This window comes from Perna viridis, chromosome 8, assembly GCF_037379345.1.
Source record: "Perna viridis isolate PV_CMFRI_1.1 ecotype Kerala chromosome 8, ASM3737934v1, whole genome shotgun sequence".
In the NCBI taxonomy this organism is placed as follows: domain Eukaryota; kingdom Metazoa; phylum Mollusca; class Bivalvia; order Mytilida; family Mytilidae; genus Perna; species Perna viridis.
This window is the reverse complement of record NC_142452.1, coordinates 41,553,826-41,575,940: the sequence shown is the minus strand read 5'-3', so window position 1 is coordinate 41,575,940 and position 22,115 is coordinate 41,553,826. Positions and strand designations below refer to the sequence as shown.

General features: G+C 32.3%; 1 protein-coding gene across 1 annotated transcript in view; it reads left to right on the top strand.

The window, feature by feature from the left end:
* Window positions 1-22,115, top strand: part of LOC148610544 (RNA polymerase-associated protein CTR9 homolog) — a 53,361-nt gene that overhangs the window by 25,451 nt on the left and 5,795 nt on the right. The window contains exons 16-19 of the mRNA XM_088595675.1: window positions 17,897-18,045; window positions 19,198-19,314; window positions 20,836-20,981; window positions 21,605-21,676. Of these exons, the coding sequence (XP_088451801.1) occupies window positions 17,897-18,045; window positions 19,198-19,314; window positions 20,836-20,981; window positions 21,605-21,676 (484 nt within the window). The remainder of the gene's footprint in view (window positions 1-17,896; window positions 18,046-19,197; window positions 19,315-20,835; window positions 20,982-21,604; window positions 21,677-22,115) is intronic.

Below are 22,115 nucleotides of genomic sequence, written 5' to 3'. Positions count from 1 at the left end.
TTTTTTGTTCACAACAAAGGAGGATGAATTCAAATAGCAAAAAGAAATCGAGTAATTGTCTGTCATTTTTATCAATATATAAACATTGGAATAAAGAAGCACAAGCTTTTAACGGAAAAGTGTGTTGGTTTCAAATATATATATGTAAACAATTTAAGAAATGCAGGTGTTCATATTGAATGGAAAAAGTTTCTTTCATGTTTTTTTTTTCTCTCAAGGACTGAATTATGATATCAATGTCATATGGTTTGATATTCAACATTTTGGTAAATGTTAGATTTAAGGAGGGGGTAAAAAAAATATGAGTGTGGGGCACTCTTTTGATATTAATTTTGAAATGGCCTTTAAACAAGAATAGTTCTTTATTTCAACATGATAATTTTTTGTATGAAAATTCATTAATAAAAAAGAGAGTGTATGTATAGTGTGATTAAAGTGTAGCCATGTTAAGATAATTTTCTTTTGCTTGTATGTTTAGGGAGCATAGAAATGATTTTACTAAAGGACAGTAGAATTTTTATCCCCGCAAAACAAATTGTATATTGGAATTATCCTGTCTGTCCGTCTGTCTGTCCTCATTTCTTGTAGGCACAACTTTTCCTAAACCGTTCAAGGGATTTTGGTGAAATTTATTAAGAAGGTTGGGCATCATATGTTTATATCCATGAAGGAATAAAATTCCTGTTAGAGACTCCAAGGGGAGATAATCCAAGTTAAGGATTTTAAATTGACTAATCTTGTAAGTGCAACTCCTCCTAAACCACTCAAGGGATTATGATGAAAATTTTATAGGAAGGTTGGGTATCATATGAAGATGTACATGAAGGAATATAATTACTGTCACTGGATTCCAAGGGGAGATAACCTGAATTAAGGGTTTTACAGTATATAACCTTGTAAGCGCAACTCCTCCTAAACCGCTCAAGGGATTAGGATGAAAATTTCATAGGAAGGTTGGATGTCAGTTATTGATTTGCAATAAGGAATACAGTTAATATTGGACGACAAGCATGTAAGTCCTTTTGAAGTGAGGAGTATTCTCTTAGTGAGCTTGCTAACAGTATTTCTTGTTTTTCCTGTATCCCATGTCAAGGGAAGTTGAGTTTAGGAAAAGTTACATTTGTGTTCACAGTCAGGAGATTATTTTACTTTTTAATTTGAATTTGAAGAATTGTCATTGTTTTGTAGTCAGGTGTGCTTACACTTGTTCAAGACTTTTTGTAGATCTCTGAAAGTATTTACTATTTTGTATTATGGTTACTGGTACTTGTGAGTGAATTTGTTGCGTCTCTCTATATTTGTTCTTTTTTCCCTGGTTGATTGCAAATTTCTGACATATTAGGACTCTGTACATGTAGTTTGAACGTTCATCTTAAACTTTCTTATGAAAAGCAGAAAAAAATATTTGAATTCCAGATATTTACTCTGAGAAAATCACTAAATTACAACTACAACTTAACCTGTACTTCTTTAGAGTATTCAATTTTTATATAGGGTATGTAAGTCTCGTCACGTGACTCTGTGATTTCATGAGAATGGGTCCTCATCTCCCATTCAAATGCATAGAGATTCATCATTAACATAGCATTGAGTTCAATGTTAAAAGCAAAATATATTTTTGTGAAAAAATACTGATAAAAAATGACAAATATCTAGTTCTACTGAATAAAATGTTAAGAAAAGCATAGAAATAGAAGATTTTGCCTAGTGATACAGCGTTTTCCAGAAGTGAACAATAAAATGCAGACCGGCCTTCGGATTTTAATACGTTCTACATCTAAAATTCTGGAAGGAAAACTGAAACTAGAACGAGACTTACAAACCCTATTGTAATTTGATAATTTTTCATATTTCTCAACTATGCACCATATAGCAGGTAATTTTCATACGGTGCTAATTATGGCATATTTAAGCAATCTGTTTAAAGTTGCCAAAATAAATTCCACAAAATATTTACTCTGGACTAAAGTACTTGCATCGCCACTCATCATTCGCCAAATTAGAAAGGCCAAAGTTTTTTGTATACCTTTTTGCTTCAAAATTATCAAATTTTACATCTGATAAAATAATCCACCCTATTTGTTCTTTTTAATTCTACATTTCAATTATTGTTTTCATGCCCCCCTCATCCTTCCTTCTTCTCATCATTCAGAGGGGTACCAGGCTATTATTCCTCCTATACCACTGAAAGGAATTTAATGAAACTTTAAACAGAATCTCCATTTTATATTCCAGTTTTGCACCTCCCATTTTAGGTTTTGATCCAAATCATTTTGGAGCTCAAAAGGTGTGTGTTAGCAAATAGAGGAGTGGGTTTATCAAGTTGATGAGCTTTGGTCACAGTTTTTCTAGTCTTATATTACTTTCAACAGTTTTTATCATAACATACAATATTTCTCATAATAAATTTTGTTCGATTTGTATTTTATTATATAGGAAAGTTGGGTATTATATGTAGATGTGCATGAGGGAATAGAAATACTGTTGGTGAACTCAAAAGGGAGATAATCCATATTAAAGGTTTTACATGTTAAAACCTCGTTAGTGCAACTCCTTCTTTACCACTCAAGGGATTTTAATGAAATGTATTAGGAAGGTTTGGCATCATATGTAGATGTGCATGAAGGAACACAATTATTGTCAGAGAACTCAAAAGGGAGATAATCAAAATAAATGGCTTTATATGTTTAAACAGGAACACAGGTAAAAATTTATTCCAAGAATTTTTGAATAAATATTTTGCAATTAAGAACAGTCTGATCATGATGGACTCCCAAAAGTTGCTTCCAGCAAGAGTTAATTATTAGATAACTGTTAGGACACATAAAAAATCAGCATTTTCTGGCAATGCTTAAGCAGAGCCAGTACTGGTAAACAGATTTTTGCCATCAAATCTAGACATCAATAAATCATCAAAAACAGTTATGAAATTCTACATGACAGCAAATGCTGTATTATATTTTTTTTGTATGTATAATTGCCATCCTTACACAAATTTTGCATTGCTGTTCTATGTCACAACTCTCAATAATTTCTACTTATGATTAAATTCATTTTAAATTCTTTTTATTTTATTTTCAAGAAACATATTTTCCTTTTAAATGAAGTCATTTGTGTCTTTATTTAAGTAGCAGTTCATGTAACTTTCTACTGACATCTGAGGTTTTGAGCTAGGAAATTAGTCAACTAACATTATAAAAATATCTGAAATTTTCGATCTTAGAAAAAGTTCAGAAATAGGCTGTAATAAATGTAACGATTTGACATAAATATGAAAGCTTATTTTTTGGAGTTACTTAATATTAAGAGAACACAGTTGCCCTGTATTTTTTTTTAAATCCTTCTTTTAAATGATGCCCTATAGTCTGCATATTTTTGTCTGAAATATGCTCTTTTCTTATTACCCCTATCAATTACAATAGCAAAAGTAAAAAGTTAAAATGATTATTTTTTTCCTCTTTCTTTTTGCTTTTAACCCATGAGCCAGAGTTAGAAATAGTAGCCTACCCACCAGCCAGAGACTGGCTATTTTGTGCAGGGCTGGCTAATTTAGCAAAAATTTATATAGCCATATAATAAATGTATTGAAAAAATGTATTCAGGACTGGCTGAAATTTGAGTAAGTTTCCTTCCCTGCTTGAGCCTTCCATATATTTATAGCAATGCCAACCCTCGGACTTTCAACTCCTACATTTTGAAGATGATTTTGCAGTTTTTTCTTTGCTCTGTGTTTTTTTTGTTGTTGATCTTTTGCAATATCATGAACATTTTCTCAGAACTAGTTTCATGTAGGCCAGCACAAGAAAAAATGCAATGTATGGTTTTTTTTTCTTCATATATTTTGAATACTCCTGAAAAATAGATGTTTCTCGTGTGTTTTTTATTTATTTAGGACCATCATGAAGAAATATATGAAACCAACATTTAAGACTTAATTGAATTTATGAAAAACAATTAAAAAAAAATCATATGATAATTTCATGTCTTTCATAGGATATAATTTGTTTTCATAAAACTTCAGAAAACATTTGTTTTCTTGTGATTTATAGACAAGAAAACTGTTTTTTCTTTATTGTTTTTTTTACATATGTTTCCATGTGCTTTAAAACATGAAAACATATGTCACAATGTTTATTATCCATGATGTAAAAAGTGATTTAAGTAAACAGAAATATTCCTATGATTTTCCTATAAATGTATGATATTTCCATATACATGTACATGTAACACCCTTTTTAAAAGAAATTATAAAAGATCCTGTTTTTTTTAACCAATAGTCACTTGAAATCCTGTATAGATGGTATTAGCTTTGTGTATAAAAGATCCTGTTTTTTTTAACCAATAGTCACTTGAAATCCTGTATAGATGGTACTAGCTTTGTGTACACATGTACAACATGTATATATATTTCATTTGAATCCAACTGCTTTGTTGTCCAACTGGATTGTTGTCTCATGCACATTTTCTCCATTTCTTCACTTTTTTAAATATTTTCTAATTTTTTTCTAGTGTTGCATGCTTTGGATAATATGAAAAATTGATGGCACTGTAATTGTACAAAATCCAACTTCGTAAGATTTTCATCGGACAATCTTGGTCCAGTTTCATGAATTGTCTCCATTTGAGATTTTTTTTTTAACTGGCACTGTCTCCAAAATATAACTTTCAATAAAGTATTAATTTTTTGCTAAAATTTCGGAAGGCAAATAAAAAAAAATGTAAAACTCCATGAATTAATATTTTTTGTCAATTCAGTTAAAAAAAAAGACAACTGTTTAAAAATATTTTGTCATGAGTACTAAGTGCTTAGTTTATTTGGTCAACAAAAGGAAAAAAAAGAAAATTGTATGACTCTCCTCCTCAGTACAAGTTTTTGCAGTATTTTTTTTTTTTGGGGGGGGATTTTTTAATTCATTTCTTTAATAAAAATGATTTAATTGGATTGTTTATTTCTCCTGTGTGCAATATAGTTTATATTCCATAAATTAACTTTGTACTCTGACATCATTAATGTTGATCAGTCCACAGTCAGCAATTAAAATAATCCCAAACTTAATAAGGCTTTGATGAAGGGACAAATCTTGATTTGTCTTTTATCGGTTAGAAATTAAATTACAAGGATTTTTAATTTTTGACTAAGTTATGCTCACATAACCAAGTTTGGGGCTGGTAAAGCTCGTTCATAAACTGCTTGGCACTTCATGACATGTGAACTGCTCCAAAGTTGGTTATTTCAGTAAAAACAATCCTTAGATTTTTTAGAATTTGGAAAAATTAAAACCAATTTAAAAAGAGTGATTTCACAGTTTTTAAAAATACAGCAACACTTTGTTGTGGGAGAAAAATGTATTGTTTTTTCAAAAGTTATTTAGTTGCTCAACTTCTGATTCAGAATTAGGTTTCAATTGAAAAAACATCTTTGGAATTGAAGTTGAAATTGTGGTTTAAACATTACTAAAAAATACCATGAAAATAGTAAAAGGATAAATAATTGGAAAGAGTGAATAGCCAAAATATTATCCGGAGAGTGATAATGAACGCCTAGATTCCATGAGTGTGCGGAACTTGTTCTTGGTACGAGTGATCATATTTTGGCTTTTCACGATAACTAATTGATTATCTTATTTATTATGTTGATTTTCATAATTTAGTGATCTTTTCAACATAAATTTTAAATTCTGTGATTGGTGGATTGATATCAAAGTTGTGACCGTTTTTGCGGGAGAAAGTCTGAGAGTGAAATTACTGAATTTAGTTCACAGTGTGAATTATCGAAATTTATTACACTGAGTACATTTGATAGAACGCTGCTATCTATTTAATAAATAATAAGAAAACAGTTACTTGTAGTAAGTATTAAGACAAAACACCTTCAAGATAATGTCATTCTACGGGAAATAGAATTAGCCTATGTTCAATTTCTACTCTTTGGGTTGGGCTTTTGGTTTGTCCCTTAAATGATATTGACTACATTTAACCAGTAATTTTGAAATTTGTAACATTTCAGTGACAAATCAGGAAAAAGGGGGTGGGGATGGGGTGGGGGGGGATGACATTTGGACCCCTCCTTTTGTTGGAAAATTTTGTGCTCAATTTTAGGGAGAAAAATTGACCCATAATTAGCCTCTTCCCTTTTTTTCTGATTACTCCTTTCTTGATCTGCCAATGCAAATATTGTTTCTCATATTCAGAGGGAGTCTCAGGACTTGAGATTTTGTTACCTTTCTTTAAGTGTAGCATGAGGGTAGGTAGGGAAGTTCTTTTTGGACCCTCAAATAAAAGGCGAGGCCAAAAAAAAAAAGTCTTGTCTTCTGCTACCAGCAAGCAAAAAAAAGTAGGTAGATAAGTATATTATTTAATTTTGTAAAATTAAGAGCTAATGGGGGAATCTAGATTTTAAGAGTGCTTGAGCCAAAATGCCCATAAAATGTTTAGGGTAGGCACAAAAATTGCTTAGGTACTAAGGTATCGGGAAACAGACATGGTATTTATTTTGGCCTGAATGAAATTTCTATATGTTATTTCTTTCATATCCGAATAAAGCTTAAAATCTATTGAACCCCAGAAGTACTTTATATCATGCTGTATTATTTATTGAAAGTAAATACAGGAAACTTGTACTGAATAAATAATTATTTCTTAAATGTGATTTTCCGTTATTTCAATAAGGAAATGTGTCACTAATTTTGTTTAATGCTGTCAATTTACTAAATTATACTTTTTCTTGTCATATTTTAATATGAAATAATTACTGAAAATATTATTGTTCTTGGGATATCAATTTTTGTGGTTTTCATGGATTTGAAAAACCATGAAATTTTGTGTCAACAAAAAGGAAATTTCCCATTCCTTTGTAGCATGTGCAAGATAAAGTTGTCAAATGAACGAGTTCAGGAATAGAGAACTACAAATTTTTTCCCTAAACCACGAAAATTGGTGCCAATGATTATAAGTATGTTCACAGTGTTATGCGGAAGTTCTTGTAATTATTGTGACTTTTACACCAATACCAATATTTTTTTTCCCATCTTCTAATTTTTCTGCTTTTTGGTGAAATAATTGTTAAGTTATAACTGTTGGAGAAGACATATTTATTGAAGTTGGTTTTGGTTCTGAATGTATACATGATATAGGAACACATAGAATTTATATTTACTTACAGTACGATAAATTAGACGTGAATTGTCCTGCCCTAAAGAATGAGAATGAAGTCATATTTCACTGAATATCAATGCTTAGTATCACTTCAGAAGATGAAGTTTATTATTGCGTGATCGGTTTCTTTTGTTCGCAAACCATTTACGTACTTGTTCAATTGTCAATCCACAATCTAGAGCCAGGCGAACGGTTTGATCTCGTGATGGATACGGATTACTCAAATTATCCTCGTACCAGCTCTCCAACTTTTTTATTGCATGTTTTGGTAAAAGTCTCGTCTTTCTGACTTCACTGCAAACTTGTCCATATTTATCAGGAATTTCATCATTTAGTGTGAACTGGAAGGCATTTATTCGTTCCTCCATTTCATGAACAAGTTGTAGAATTTGAACATCTGTGTCCTCGCTGGCCTCTGAGCTACTCAGCAGCGGATCCGCTTGTTGCCTTTGTTGGGCTTGTTTCTCAATCATTATCACTTTAAAGTGATAATATTCTTGTAGTTGTGCTGCTTTGTCACAGTTCTTGCTCTGAAGTTCTTTCAGACGTTTCTTAAGTTTTCTTTCCTGTTTTCGAACATGAAGAGTGAAATTTGTCGCCCCTTTGCCTGGTTTTGGTGATTTTCCATACTGACTTGCCATTTTGTTTCCATAGTCAAAACTTGTTGCTGCCCTGGGTGACTTTTCTGTGTATGAATTTGTCCTGTGGCCTGCCCCAGCTGCCCCAGTATAAGTTGATGATTGATAATCATATTGATTACTGGTCACTTGGTCACTTTCAGTCGTGGAGCTTGAAGCTCGGGATGTTGGTAAAACGTACCAATGATTGTCAGATTTATTGTCAGTAAGAGATCCTAAATCACTTTCTTGAAAACTTCTATAGCCATTTTGTGACAGTTGATATCTAGACTTAGTTGGATAATAAGAACTGCTAACTTGATGGCTATTTTCACACAGATTTAGATAGGGGTTAAAGTTCGATGTGTAAGGATAAAATCCAGAGTCTTGTAATGGCTGGTCATAAACATGTCCATAGAGATCAGAAGTGTATCTTCTATAACTCACATCCATGTATGAATTTGTCCCACTTTGGTCAGAAAATGAACACGGACCAAAAGGAATTATTCCATTGTGGTATTCTGATGTACCATAACGTTCCATTGGATTTACAGGATAGCAATGCCACTTGTCGTAAACATTGTAAAGTGGCGAATTTTGATAATTCACAGAACTTGAGTCTATGTCATTTGATGGTCTTTTGAATGGTTGATACTTGAATGCGGATTCTTCGAACTCCATGTTTTGCGTCGTCAGATTTGAATTAGGTGTTTCCTTTATCACAGATGAAGATTTAGAGCCATAGCGTTGCATTGAATCTGTTTGTTCTAGTTGTTTTGGGTGTAAAGCTACGTGGCAGTTCACATGCAAGTCTAAAATGTTCATCTCTTCAACTCGTAGCTCTTGAATCGTTTAGTGTGTAACTTCCCTTTGCCTTACACAATATATAGGCATTTTGTATCAATGTGATTTGGGCATAAATGATTGAAAGAAAAAGAATAAAAAAGGAAACTCATCAGGAATAGCAAATATTGCTTTTATTTAATATTTGTAAGGTATTTCAAATAAATTCAATATCATATTTTAAATATGAACACCCCTAGTATAATTCTCTATTATCTTTTTTGTCGTCTTTTGTTGAAAGTAAACACTCGTTTCTGTAGTTGTTGAGGTCATGTGATCAATTTTTACGAATGGAGAGTTAATTAGATTATTTGTGTTGGATCATTGTGTAACCGTATTGTCGGGGATAGAATCAGAATCATCTTCGTCATAATGATTGAAGGTCGCTTTAACCAACCCCCTGCTTTTTTTTTGTTGCTTTTGATCTTTTCCTTGCTATTTAACTCTTTGAAGTTCGACGTGTTTGAAAATTTTGACACCAGAAGGGTAATTTGAGAACTAATCTGTAATAATTGAATATATATTATATTCCCTTAAAGAAATTCTAAAGTGGATAAATTGCTACTTTAAATCTAACTTCATTAAATTTGATACATTTCAAGTATTTGCAAGTCCCGGTAAACGACCTCAATGAGGGCGAGATTTTTATATAATGGAACATAAGTGTTCTTATCTTGTTCTTTTACTTTAATTTTCTTTTTTTTAAATTTAACATGTTTTTGTTAAAATGCTGATAATGACAATTGATCAAGTTATTAGCTTGGGAAATATACTTGATTTTGGATAGTGGGTCAGTAGTTGAAATGTGTTTGTGTCTAGTTATGCAAATTGGCAAAAATTTTGGCACAGTGAAACTTGATTTATCCAAACCCTAAATATACTAAATATTTTTAACCCCCCTGTTGTGATATTTAGCCCCTTCTGTAAAAGTATAACCCCTTCTAGGGGTTCAAATATAATAAAGGCAATTTTGTTAGAAAAACCTGTGGGATCCAATATTTTGTAAGGGTCAAAATATCATTCGTGTATGACAGTCAGACGCTGGAGTTTATTTTCAGCCAGAAATTAGGGAAATCCTTTTTTATCAAATGCAATATTTCTGAACCTGTGTAAACCAAATGTCTTCCCTTCAGTCCAGAGGATGTTTGGTTAAGACAGATTTCACTGTAGAAAGGTACCGTAATTAGTGGATAATTTTCGTTGGATGCTAATTTTGGCCTATTTTAGCAATCTGTCTAAAAAAGTCAAAATAAATTAGGTACTTAGAGCACTACTTAGCATCCCCCAAAATTAGAATCGCCAAATTTTTTTTGCATACCATTTTGCATCAAAATCGCCAAATATCACACCGACCTAAATAAATCGCTTTCAGGTAAATCTTGGTTCTTCCTACATCAAACTGATTTTACTCTTTTTTATTCCCTTTTCATACAAGTTAATTTCACCTTATCAATATCTGGAGTCAGGATTTCACCAAGTGACACAATTGTTTTTCATTTTCAAAGTAAAACATTCACAGAACCACAGTTTTAGCATGATATTTAATGTTAATGACATGAACTGTATTACAACATTATTTGAATATCAGTATAATCATCCTTTTTTGAGAAATCAGGAGAAGTTACATTCATGGATATTTATATTATCTCATATTATTTACTTGATCTGGTTCTAAAAATAATATCTGAATTCTGCAATTAAAACTTCCACCAATCAGATCACTTGTAATCAATGGTTTGAGGTAAACTCTGGAATTTGAGGCAAAAAACTTAATTTTAATAGATTTTAAAAACAAGCCATGTTTGAAAAAGGAAGACTGTTATTTTAATAGTTTTTCATCATACATTACTTTTCCTGTAGGATTTCAGATTTATTTAGACCCTGAATTTTAAGTTTTGCTCAAAGGCACAGACAATTTGTGTGTGTGTGGGGGGGGGGGAAGGAATGGAATTCTATGCTGAGATAAAAATAAATTCTGGCAGGAGGGAAAATGATTTTTTCAGCAGAAAAATTTTCATTTGAGATTCCACATTAAGTAATAGGGAACATATTGAAACTTAATTTTATTTTCATGCCTATGCTGAGTAAGAAAATTTCCTAAAATTGCCTTATTTCCCAAATTTTCAGGTTTTAGAGTTTTATGGTATTGAACTAATTAAACAAAAAATAACTTTTAAATGCTGGTCAACTAACTTTGAACAAAGATCAGAAAGTCTCCACAGAGTGCAAAGATGTACTCAGCTAAGACCATAAAAAGTAAAATTGATGTGTAATGCGGCAACATATCAGTGTATTGCTATTTACAGCCTAGGAATGGGTCCATCATAAGTGCACTTTTTACCACCAAAGTTTTATTATTGACATTACAATGGTGCAATTTTTTGCACAAACACACTCTTTTCATGTCTTTGGTGTGACTAAGGTCGATTCCCATTGAAATGGCTCTTGGTACGCAACGCCTCTTAATGGTATGGTGGTGTGAATACAGTTAGAAAGATATCTTATTTTTGGTGCTTTTAAAGTTCTGGAATACAATTAAATTAATTCAAATATTAAAATCTCTCATGTCTGACCCCAGTAATTTGTTGTTTAACTCGTTATTATGGAGAGCCAGCAGTTTACAATAGGTAGTATCATTATGCACTATTATTCATTGATTAGAGGTCGGTTTCGGTAAATATTACCTCCCCTTGTTATTATGTGGGTGCTACTTATCGTACAATAACGCCACTCTTAAATTATATAAATATTCAACTAATTGTCTGACGTTGTCGATTCGTACCTGTTGACTCATGGTGTGTCTTGGTGCACACTGGAATTGAAGGGCTCTTCAGAAATATTTGTAAATGTTGACTCTGGAAGTTTCGATATAACACCTTTCAACCTATATAGGGATAAATTAATGACAAAAAATTCTTTTTAGAAATATTAAATGGAAAACAGAACTTGACTTTAAAGAATTTCACGCTATCGTCTATACAATATTGTTCGCCAGTGTTGTTTTGTGCTGCGTAGCTGTTATGCGGAAAAATCTCCTGCCGCGAGGTAACCAAGTGCGAACAAACAGTCGAAAATATTATTAAACATAATTTTTTATTTTAATTTGCAATCAACAATACAAATTTTTAATTTTTTAAACTTAAAAGGAACGATAAACACTAAAACCTATTTACCAGCGAAAGATTTCCTTTTAAATGAAAACAGAAAATTCAACATGTCTTTGAACCTTAGTACAAACTAAAGGAATATAGATGAGTTTCATAATTTTCAATGATGCTTATGTGTTGACTGAGGGTAATTAGTTTTTCCTGTCTATTGACGAGAATTGCACCACTTGTGGGCGAAAGCGTTAAATATTGACCGAAAACCAAATATGTCTTGCCAATTTGTCTTGTTCTAGATCGTCATATTTTTCCATGGCAATTGAAGTTTTAATTGAATTATTTCAAGAAGGATAATTTTTTCTCTCTTTGCTTATAATCGTCAAATTTCAAACAATAGTCTATGCTTTTATTCCGTGCAGAACTATGCATTGTGTTATCGGCAAATAGTTGTATTTGTTTTTTAAATATTATATAATGAAAAGCAAATTATTTACTTTTAATTAGTCAGGTTTTAATTTTCCTGTAACTGGAAGTAATTGACGGATATTGAATCTTTTGTACTATAATAGCCAAATAATTAAATGTGAAAATACTGAATAATTAGCTTTGGATGGGAAGTTAATGTTCATTTGCAGATGTTCACTATGGAAAACCCAGGGGTAGCATTGTTTTTTAATGTCAAATTTTTTTTTATTCTTTGAAATTAATTGCTTAAAGTAGAATGTCTGATATAGGGTACTTGAAAATATAGATCATTTTTAATTATGAGACCAATTATATGTATATTTCTCTCATTCTAAGCTGGTGATAAAAAATGCCAGTGACTCTTTAACCACCTAGCAGTGATTAATTTTGTGCGAGAGTTTTCCCGCCATTTTACATTTCTAAATTTTCTACAGATTTCATGGGGGAACAGATTCTTCTCCATTGCTCTCAGGATTACAAGATTTTTCCACTCTTGATAGTTAAAATTTAGATTTAACCCACTTGCCATAGATCGTGGGTTGAAATATAAAATTTCTCAAGTGGAGAAATCTCATAATCCCCTAGAGACTGAAGAAGAATCTACTGGTATATATAATCGTCAGCTTGCAAAGTGGAGTGTATAAAGTGATAGGGATGTCTGTCAATGAATTCCCATTGTGCACCTCCTATTTTCAAATTTGATACAATTTCAATTTTAAGGTTTTACATAGCAAAACTTCAAATAGGGAGGATTACAGTAATTTTGGCTGTTTTCTTATTTTTAATTTTTCCTGTATATACTAATATTCATTTTCATTGCCTTATCACAAACTTAATATTGAGAAGATATGAAACTCCATTTCTTTAAAAACAATTTAGCAGTAGTCTGGTCCACTTTTCTTTTATTTTTCAGGTCTAATAATATTTGTTTTTCAAGTAATTCTGGGTTTGGTTTAGGATCTGTTTTCAGAAATGCGTGGTCTACTGTAGTAGAATTGAGCCAAGCACTGTGTTAAAGACTTTACTATACTGGCTTGATTAAAATTCTGTTGAGGACTTCCTCATCCTTTGCCATAAAAGGTTGCATGAGTAAAAAGGTGTCACTGTTTCAGTGATTATTTATATCCCCATTTGAAATCACCTTGTTCGTCCATCCAAATTCCATCACAATTATTTCAAATTTGGTGTGTGGCTTCATATGGATGGGAAATGCATTGTATTTTGTACAGTGAAACCAACTGTGAATAATCTGAAAACTTGTTTGAACCAGTCCTTTTATATCAATTTTTATACGCCTATCTAAGACAGGACGTATTATTGTATACCGCTGTCCAACCGTCTGGAAAAAAAGGGGGATTTTCAAGTTTTCGGACAAGCGCAGCTCTTTATTATATCAATCTTGGGAAACCAAACACTTGTCTAAACAGAACCAATTTTTAGGTTCAAGAGGGGTTCAGTTTAGACAGCATTAAGACTCAGTGTCTTAGATAGATGTGCATTAAATGTGAGTGTTCGTAAGAATCAGGCAAAATTGGAAAAAAAACAGAAATGTGCATGTCAACAACCCACTGATCTGACAATGTAATATCACTCAAGGGTATGTTTCTATTTGAAAAGATCATTAATTGATCTCTGCATTACTGACTTTGGTCTCACTAACCTCTTCCGGGTCAAATGGCCACCCCCCTATGTAGTACCAAAAACACACTGAACCTAGACATATGCATTGTAAGAGCATTATTTGTGTGTATTATGATTAAAAGTAGTCAAAATAAAGCTGAGAATGTGTAGTTTAAAATCATATATGTAATTAACTACAAAAGTGTATGAATATTGTTTACATGTGTGAGTAATTTGCCTCCATGCTGTCAGTTATCAGAACAGGTAAAAATGTGGATTTTCAGTATTATTTATTCAAGCAAATTTTGTGAAGAATTTCTACAATCATCGTACCATTAGCATAATGATTTTGGAAGCCTTATTTTCCAAGCTTCGCAACGGTATGCAACTTTAAGATGTCATTTGTCCTGGGAATTCACAGTAAAACTTTGAAAATTACTTTTTTAACATGTAAAGACATGGAAATGTTAGAAGTGGTTAGTGAGACCTTTGCTCATAAATTTTTCAATAGAATGTTAGAAAAATGAGGTTTTTGACAGAGTTATCTCTCCTTGAATTGTTTATTTCCAGTGCATTTCAATGAACTTTTTTAACTTGATTTACCAAAATGATATGGAAAATCTTGTCTTTTTTCCTTGATTCTGATGGCACATATAGTAAAATTAAACTTACAATATTGTGGGTTTTTTTCATACTATGTTTTACCTACTGCCTGATTCTTACAGAGACTAATACTTAGGAAAGAAAATTGCAATATTTTAGCATGCTTGCAAGGAGAAACAATCCTAATGCAAGGCATTAAATGTTGACTTCAGTTGGAAGCAGGGTTATCTTTTTGCCAACATGTATGTCATACTTCTTTCTTGCTTTAAACACAACTTTGTTTTCGAATAATTTTCCAATATTTCTAATTTGCTTTTTTCAATTGGAATACTTGACCAGAGAAATATGTTTACAATCTAACATTATCCATTCAAATGGGTCATTGACCTCCCTGTGATTTAAAGGTAATAGTCCATGAAAGAATCATGTATTGAGTTAAATATTGTGCTAAAACTTATCATTCTGTCAGAGGATTATAAACATTTTAGGCCAATTGAAGTTGATATCTTGATCCTGGGGGCTTCCCTCCTTTTTTGAACATGCCTCATTAGCTATATCTCTTGCCTTATAGATAAATACAAAAATGCTGCCCTCCCTCAAGATTTTGTCTGTCTATAAAAAAGTACCCGAATCACTTTCGGTGGTAATATAAATCTTATAAGAAATGCTCCCCTCTCTCATAGGTTTAAAAGGAAAATGGTCTGAGAGTCAAGAAATTCAATGGCTTATTTTTATCTACACATGAAATGTAGATATTTTTTCTATACTTGAGTTATGGTTCCAAATGCATTGAGTTAATAATTTGACAATTATATGTTGCAAGTCAATCTAAAAAATAGAGAAAAAAATTAATTACCCTCTTCAATGAATTTTCACTTTCAGTGCAGTTGTTGAGATCAATCTGTTGTTGTATGGATCAGGAAACTATTTTGAATGTAAATGCTGTGTCATGTTGATGTTTTTTTTTTAATGAAATGAAGAAGTCTGTCTTTTTGCCTGATTTTTACCGGTATTTATAACAGAACTTTAAATTTCCATTTAATATAAATTTTGTATCTTTCTGCACCTGGAGAACATAATGAGAATCAGTTCTTTTTTATTTCTTATTTTATTTTGTTTTTTTTAACCAAAGACAACAGCTCAACAAATCTGGGCCATATTATATATAAAATGATTTTTGTCTATCTGTCTGTCTGTAACCCAAGACAACAGCTCAACAAATCTGGGCCATATTATATGTAAAATGATTTTTATGTCTGTCTGTCTATTTGTCTGTTTATATCTTTCTGGCTGTCTGTGTCAAACTTTCTGTGATCCTTTAGTAGAATAACAATTTTCTTTAACACTCTCAAAAGAACTTATCATTCCTTCAGTAGGGATTCATGTAAGAAACACTTTATCTATGGCATCAGTATTTGGTAAGAAACACTTCATATATGGCATCATTATTCATGTAAGAAACACTTCATATATGGCATCATTATTCATGTAAGAAACACTTCATCTATGGCGTCAGTATTCATGTAAGAAACACTTCATCTATGACATCAGTATTTGGTAAGAAACACGTCATCTATGGCGTCTGTATTCTTGTAAGAAACACTTTATCTATGGCATCAGTATTTGTTAAGAAACATGTCATTTATGGCATCAGTACTCATGTAAGAAGCACTTCATATATGGCATCATTATTCATGTAAGAAACACTTCATCTATGGCGTCAGTATTCATGTAAGAAACACTTTATCTATGACATCAGTATTTGGTAAGAAACACGTCATCTATGGTGTCAGTATTCATGTAAGAAACACTTTATCTATGGCATCAGTATTTGGTAAGAAACACGTCATCTATGGCATCAGTATTTGGTAAGAAACACCTCATTCATGGCATCAGTATTTGGTAAGAAACACGGGTCATCTATGGCATCAGTATTCATGTAAGAAACACTTCATCTATGGCATCAGTATTCATGTAAGAAACACTTCATCTATGATATCAGTATTTGGTAAGAAACACGTCATCAGTGACATCAGTATTCATGTAAGAAACACTTTATCTATGGCATCAATATTTGGTAAGAAACACGTCATCTATGGCATCAGTATTTGGTAAGAAGCACCTCATTCATGGTATCAGTATTTGGTAAGAAACACTTCATCTATGGCATCAGTATTCATGTAAGAAACACTTCATCTATGATATCAGTATTTGGTAAGAAACACGTCATCAGTGACATCAGTATTCATGTAAGAAACACTTTATCTATGGCATCAGTATTTGGTAAGAAACCCGTCATCTATGGCATCAGGATTCATGTAAGAAACACTTTATCTATGGCATCAGTATTTGGTAAGAAACCCGTCATCTATGGCATCAGGATTCATGTAAGAAACAGTTCATCTATGACATCAGTATTCATGTTAGAAACATTTCATCTGTGGTATTAGTATTCATGTTTATGTGCATCTGTTATTGAACATCTGAGTTTTTTACTCAGAAAGATTTTTGACTACTGCAAAAGAATTATTGTTCGTGGAATACTAATTTTTGTGGATTTCGTTGGTTGGCCAAACCACAAAATTTGGTTCCGAACGAAAAGGAGATTTCCATAGCTGTGTAAACTGAAAAATTCAAAACCAAGAGTCTAAGAATCCACAAACTTGTATTTCTTCCCTAATCCACAAATTAAATTGCTTTCCTAGTATCTCAAATTTTAGTGGGATATTTTTATCTTGTGATGAAATCAAACTCTTTGTTCATAACAAATAAAATTGTTACAAGTGGATTTGGTCGTCTGTCATTGAACTGGAAAATTCAGAAGGAGATTTAAACTATCTATCAGACATAGATTCTCTCTCAACGGGTGTTTCTAGAAAAGCAGAGAATACTAACCCTACTGGTGCACCTGGTCCATGCCTCCTGTTTTTAGTGGAGTTTGAGTTGCTCATTTACTTTTGTTACTTTGTATGCATAATTTTATTTACTTTATTTTCTTTGTGTGTTTGTCTGTTTTCCTTGTCTAGTCTTTGTCCCTGAATTACATTATTTTGTTTTCCACTGAAATCTTGATATGTCTTTATATATATATATAGATTTATATATATCTTTCAAATACCTATGGAATAATAGGAAGTAAAAATCATTCTTTATTCAGCAGATAATACGGTCATTAATCGCACTTGTTGTATTGAAGCTAACCACAAATCATGGTAGTTAGTTACCCACAAACCAGAATTCCCTCTTATGAGTAGATCTAGAATACTGAGTTAGAGGCATGTAAATAGAATTTAAGGCCAAATGAATGGAGGCAAGACAATTTTTTGTGGTAGAACATGTGGAAAATCCTAATTGAAAAAGAAGTCTTTTAATAGGATTTTTAAAGGAGGGGGTAGTATATGCCAGGTCTACCCCTTTGATTATATGCCTGCTCACAACAGTAACTCGCTATGATTCAGTGTATGCTAAAATATTATTTTCTATTTTCAGGATGTGTCTTAGCTCACAAGGGTTGTATCAATGAAGCCAGAGACATCTTTGCCCAAGTAAGGGAGGCAACTGCTGACTTCTGTGATGTGTGGCTAAATATAGCACACATCTATGTGGAACAGAAACAATATGTTGCTGCAGTACAGATGGTATGTATTTTAAGGGTTGTTTTGGTTTAGAAAAAAGTTTTCTGGGTTTGGCTTTTCAAGCATGCTGCAAATTCAAAATCATTGTCTGTTTTGTGTTATGAGTGCTATTTGTTCTTTATTTTTTCAAATGGAGTTTCATTTTTTGTGATAATTATAAAGAAAAGTATATTTTAGAAAAAAACAACCTTATCTTAAAAAAAATCTTGAGGCTTTATAAAGGGTAGGAATTAAAAAAAAATTGCCTTTATACCACACAGTCGCCTTCCCATTCTCTATTTTTAGCCCACCGAGGTTTAGCCAATGGAAAGGGACATTACTAGTCTTTCTTACCAAGATTTTATACACAGGTTTTCATAATGTAGGGGAATCCTCATTTTTAGCTCATTGACTTGTAGGAGGCGGTGTTTGGTGCACTGCAAAGGAGTAAACATAATATGATATTTCCAAATCAGTCTATTAGTGTACTATTTATGTGATATATATTTTTTTTCCGCTTAAACTAAGTACAAACATCATACATGTGACACATTTAAAATATTGAAAATTAGCATCACTTACAGATTTCTCATTTGTTACAGAAACACAGTTTTGTTAAATATGTTTACTGCCTGTCTCTTGAAGTAGACAGTTTGCTGTTTTATTCTTGTCTCTTCATCTGTCTATCATGCTTTTTTTCATAAAGGTTTTTTTTGCAACCACATGTCACACATCTGAAGTTGATATAATGACATAAGCTTTTTATAAATGTCCCATACCATGGGGGTTCTAATATTTGACTTGGGCAACAACAACTTTCTGTAAAACAAAAATGTTTTTTTCCTAAACTAAAGTTCGGGTATTTCATTGGTGGGCATTGGTTCACTGATTTCTATATGAGAATTGTTTGGAGAAGTTTTTCAAGTATAATAAATACTATGAAAGTATTATTATTTATGGAGTACATGTACCAATTTTCGTAGTTTTCGTGGGTAAGCCAAACCACAAACTTTGGTTCCCAACAAAAAGGAGAATCCCATTGATGTATATATTAAAAACCTCAAAACCACAAATTCAAGAATCCGCAAACTTGTGTTTCTTCCCTAATCCACGAAAATTGGTATTCACGAATTAAAGTATTTTCACAGTACAGATTTCTGGTTCTATCTGTTACAGTACGAGAATTGTTTGAAGAAGTTTTTCAAGTATAATAACCAAGAAGTGATGGTGTACTTAGCCAGGGCTTACTTCAAGTGTGGTCGTCTTAAAGAATGCAAGAATATTCTACTCAAAGTAAGTTATACACAGCCAAATGTGCCACTTATGATAATCATATGGTGCTTGATTCATATGATAATCATATGGCGATCGTATGAAAATTTTCATGTACATGTGATAGTCATGTGATCCTCATATGTTAATTTTGGCTTGATAACATGATAATCATATTTTTGTGTAAAACATATGATAACCATATGATAATCATGCAATAATCATATATAAACTGAAACTTATGATTATCATATGGTGCTCGATTTACATGATAAACATATGATGCAAACCATATGATTCACATGTGTGGCACATGTGCCTATGTAGACTACAATGATCTGTCAAGCACTACTAAAAAAGTGGGTCTATTGCAGTAACAAGGAACTATTTTTCGTTGAAAGATTATGAGATGAGGAAAATATATCTTATATCTAAGTATTGATGTTGTTGTCAGTTATTGTCAGTAAGTCTGGCATTATTTCTTGTCTGTATATTTGAATAAACATAAACAAAAAATGTAAAAAAAAAACATACCTCCCCCTTTTTTTAACAAAACAAAACAAGAAGGAAGTAATTACAACCAAAATAAGCAAAAATAACAACAACCAAATTAAGCAAACCAACAAAAACAGGTGCATTAAATAACTTCCCACTGTCATGCATAGAGCAAATGAGATGTGAAAACACAGACTGGACTCTGAAGAACTTATATTTAAAGACATCAAATGATGATTACTTTTTCTCCATGAAGACAGTGCTACGTAATGTTGTTCTGACAGTAGCTTAACTGTCTGTCGTGAAGAGATTTGTCGTAGTGCTGATGATGTCATTATCAGTGAGTCTTTAACCCCAAAATACTCAACAAGAGGGTGATATACTGAATCAACTTGTCCCCACGTCCAAAATTTCAACACAATTATCTTTACTTTCAATGGAAGTATTAGTTTCAAAATTTGGTATTTGGCTTTATGTAGATGTGGTATATCTTTGGTAGATTTTGGATGCTATTTAATCTTAACTTCCTGATTTATGAGACTTATATCACTATATGGAATGATGGAGAAAATTTTGTCACAAAAATCATGGCTGCCAATTGACAGGTTGCTTTCAAATGTGGTATCTTGAGAAGTTTAGGTTTCCCACACACAGGATACCCGAACGCACGCTAAACGCTCACCAAACGCAGGATAAACAAATGCTTCTATTGAGCGTTTAAACGAATACGCATACTGTGCATTTAAATGAATGCTCCTATCGTGTGATTAAAGGAACGGTTCTATCGTGCATTTAAACTAAAGCTCCTAGTATGCGTTTAAATGAACGCTTCTATTGTGTGTTTATCGTGCATTTAAACGAACGCAAAACAATGTGTAAACACAGGATAAACGATGCACAAATGCTAAAATGGGAAACATGAACATCTCAAGGAGTGTATATAGAGAGGGTATACATTGTAAGTGCTTTTTGAGTGGGGGTATACCTAGAATGACAATGTGTGCATGTTTCTGTCCACTTCAATTATTAATTTCGTTTCTTTTTTAGGCCCGTCACGTTGCTCCAAGTGACACAGTTTTGCTTTACAATGTTGCTTTGGTCCAGCAGAAACTAGCTACATCTATCCTGAAGGATGAGAAGAGTAATTTAAAGACTGTGCTTAGTGCTGTGAGAGATCTTGAGTTGGCTCACAAGTAAGTAAATCATACTAATAATGTGAGATATCTAGAGTTAGCTCCCCTGGTGCATGCTGAATATATAATGTATTAAGTTGTTCAGAAAATTTTTTTAAGAGTTTGATTGATTAAGCTTTTTATAGGACGAGGTATGTGAGAAGTCATTTTCATATGGACCATTTCGTATAATAGGTATTATGGTAGAACATTGTCCTTGTCTACATCTTTGTCATTGGCCGTAGACACTTGGCTTTTGTTCGATTACTCGAATGTTGGTTTATCTTTGTAAAATTTCATAGCCATGCTTCAGATCACTTTCAGAATGTTAGTGCTAATTTTGAGGTCTGTAGCCCTCAATATGGTGGAATTAGGGGCCTAGAAGAGGCTTAAACCAAGCATTTCATAGAATTTTACGAATAAAAGCATATGGATGTCTTATGATATAAAGCTTTAACAATGTGTCCATATTTGCCTAAACAGTTTCGGGTTCAACCACTGTGGACATATCAAGCTTTGCCCTGCAAAGCATTTTATTCAAATTTGCGTGTCTGGATAGATACTTGAAGAATTGTTTTGTACATTTCATCAGTCTTTCTTTTATCTATGCTTATTTCGTTCTTTTAATTTTTCCTTGTTTTCAGGTATTTCAGTTACTTGAGTACCCATGGTGACAGAATGAAGTTTGATTTGGCCCAGGCAGCTGCTGAAGCTAGGTATGTATTAATGGACTGGAATTGTAGTTTGGAATTGTCATCATATGTATTTAGCATCTTGTTTTTATATGAAACAAACATATTGACTAGTTTTAGGACATAGAAGGGGAATCATGAGTTATCATTTATGTATGTTTAAGAGCTTTTTTTGACCACTCGCATTAAGTGAAAATATTTCATATGAAATCAGTCATGTTATAAGGAAAGATTGTTATATCGTAATGTACCTCTGTAAGTTACGTTAAGGTTCATTATCAGTTAAGGTGAAAAAGAAGAATAGCAGCTGTAGAATTTGAAGTAATTACTGAGGTCTTAAGTTTGATGGTAATTAATTGCAATTTTAGACCAAGATTAGACCCAGAAGTGGACCTGGGTGAGCATGAGTTATGCCTCTTGAAAATACAGAAGTTATCATATTTTGTGATAATGATTTCTGCGT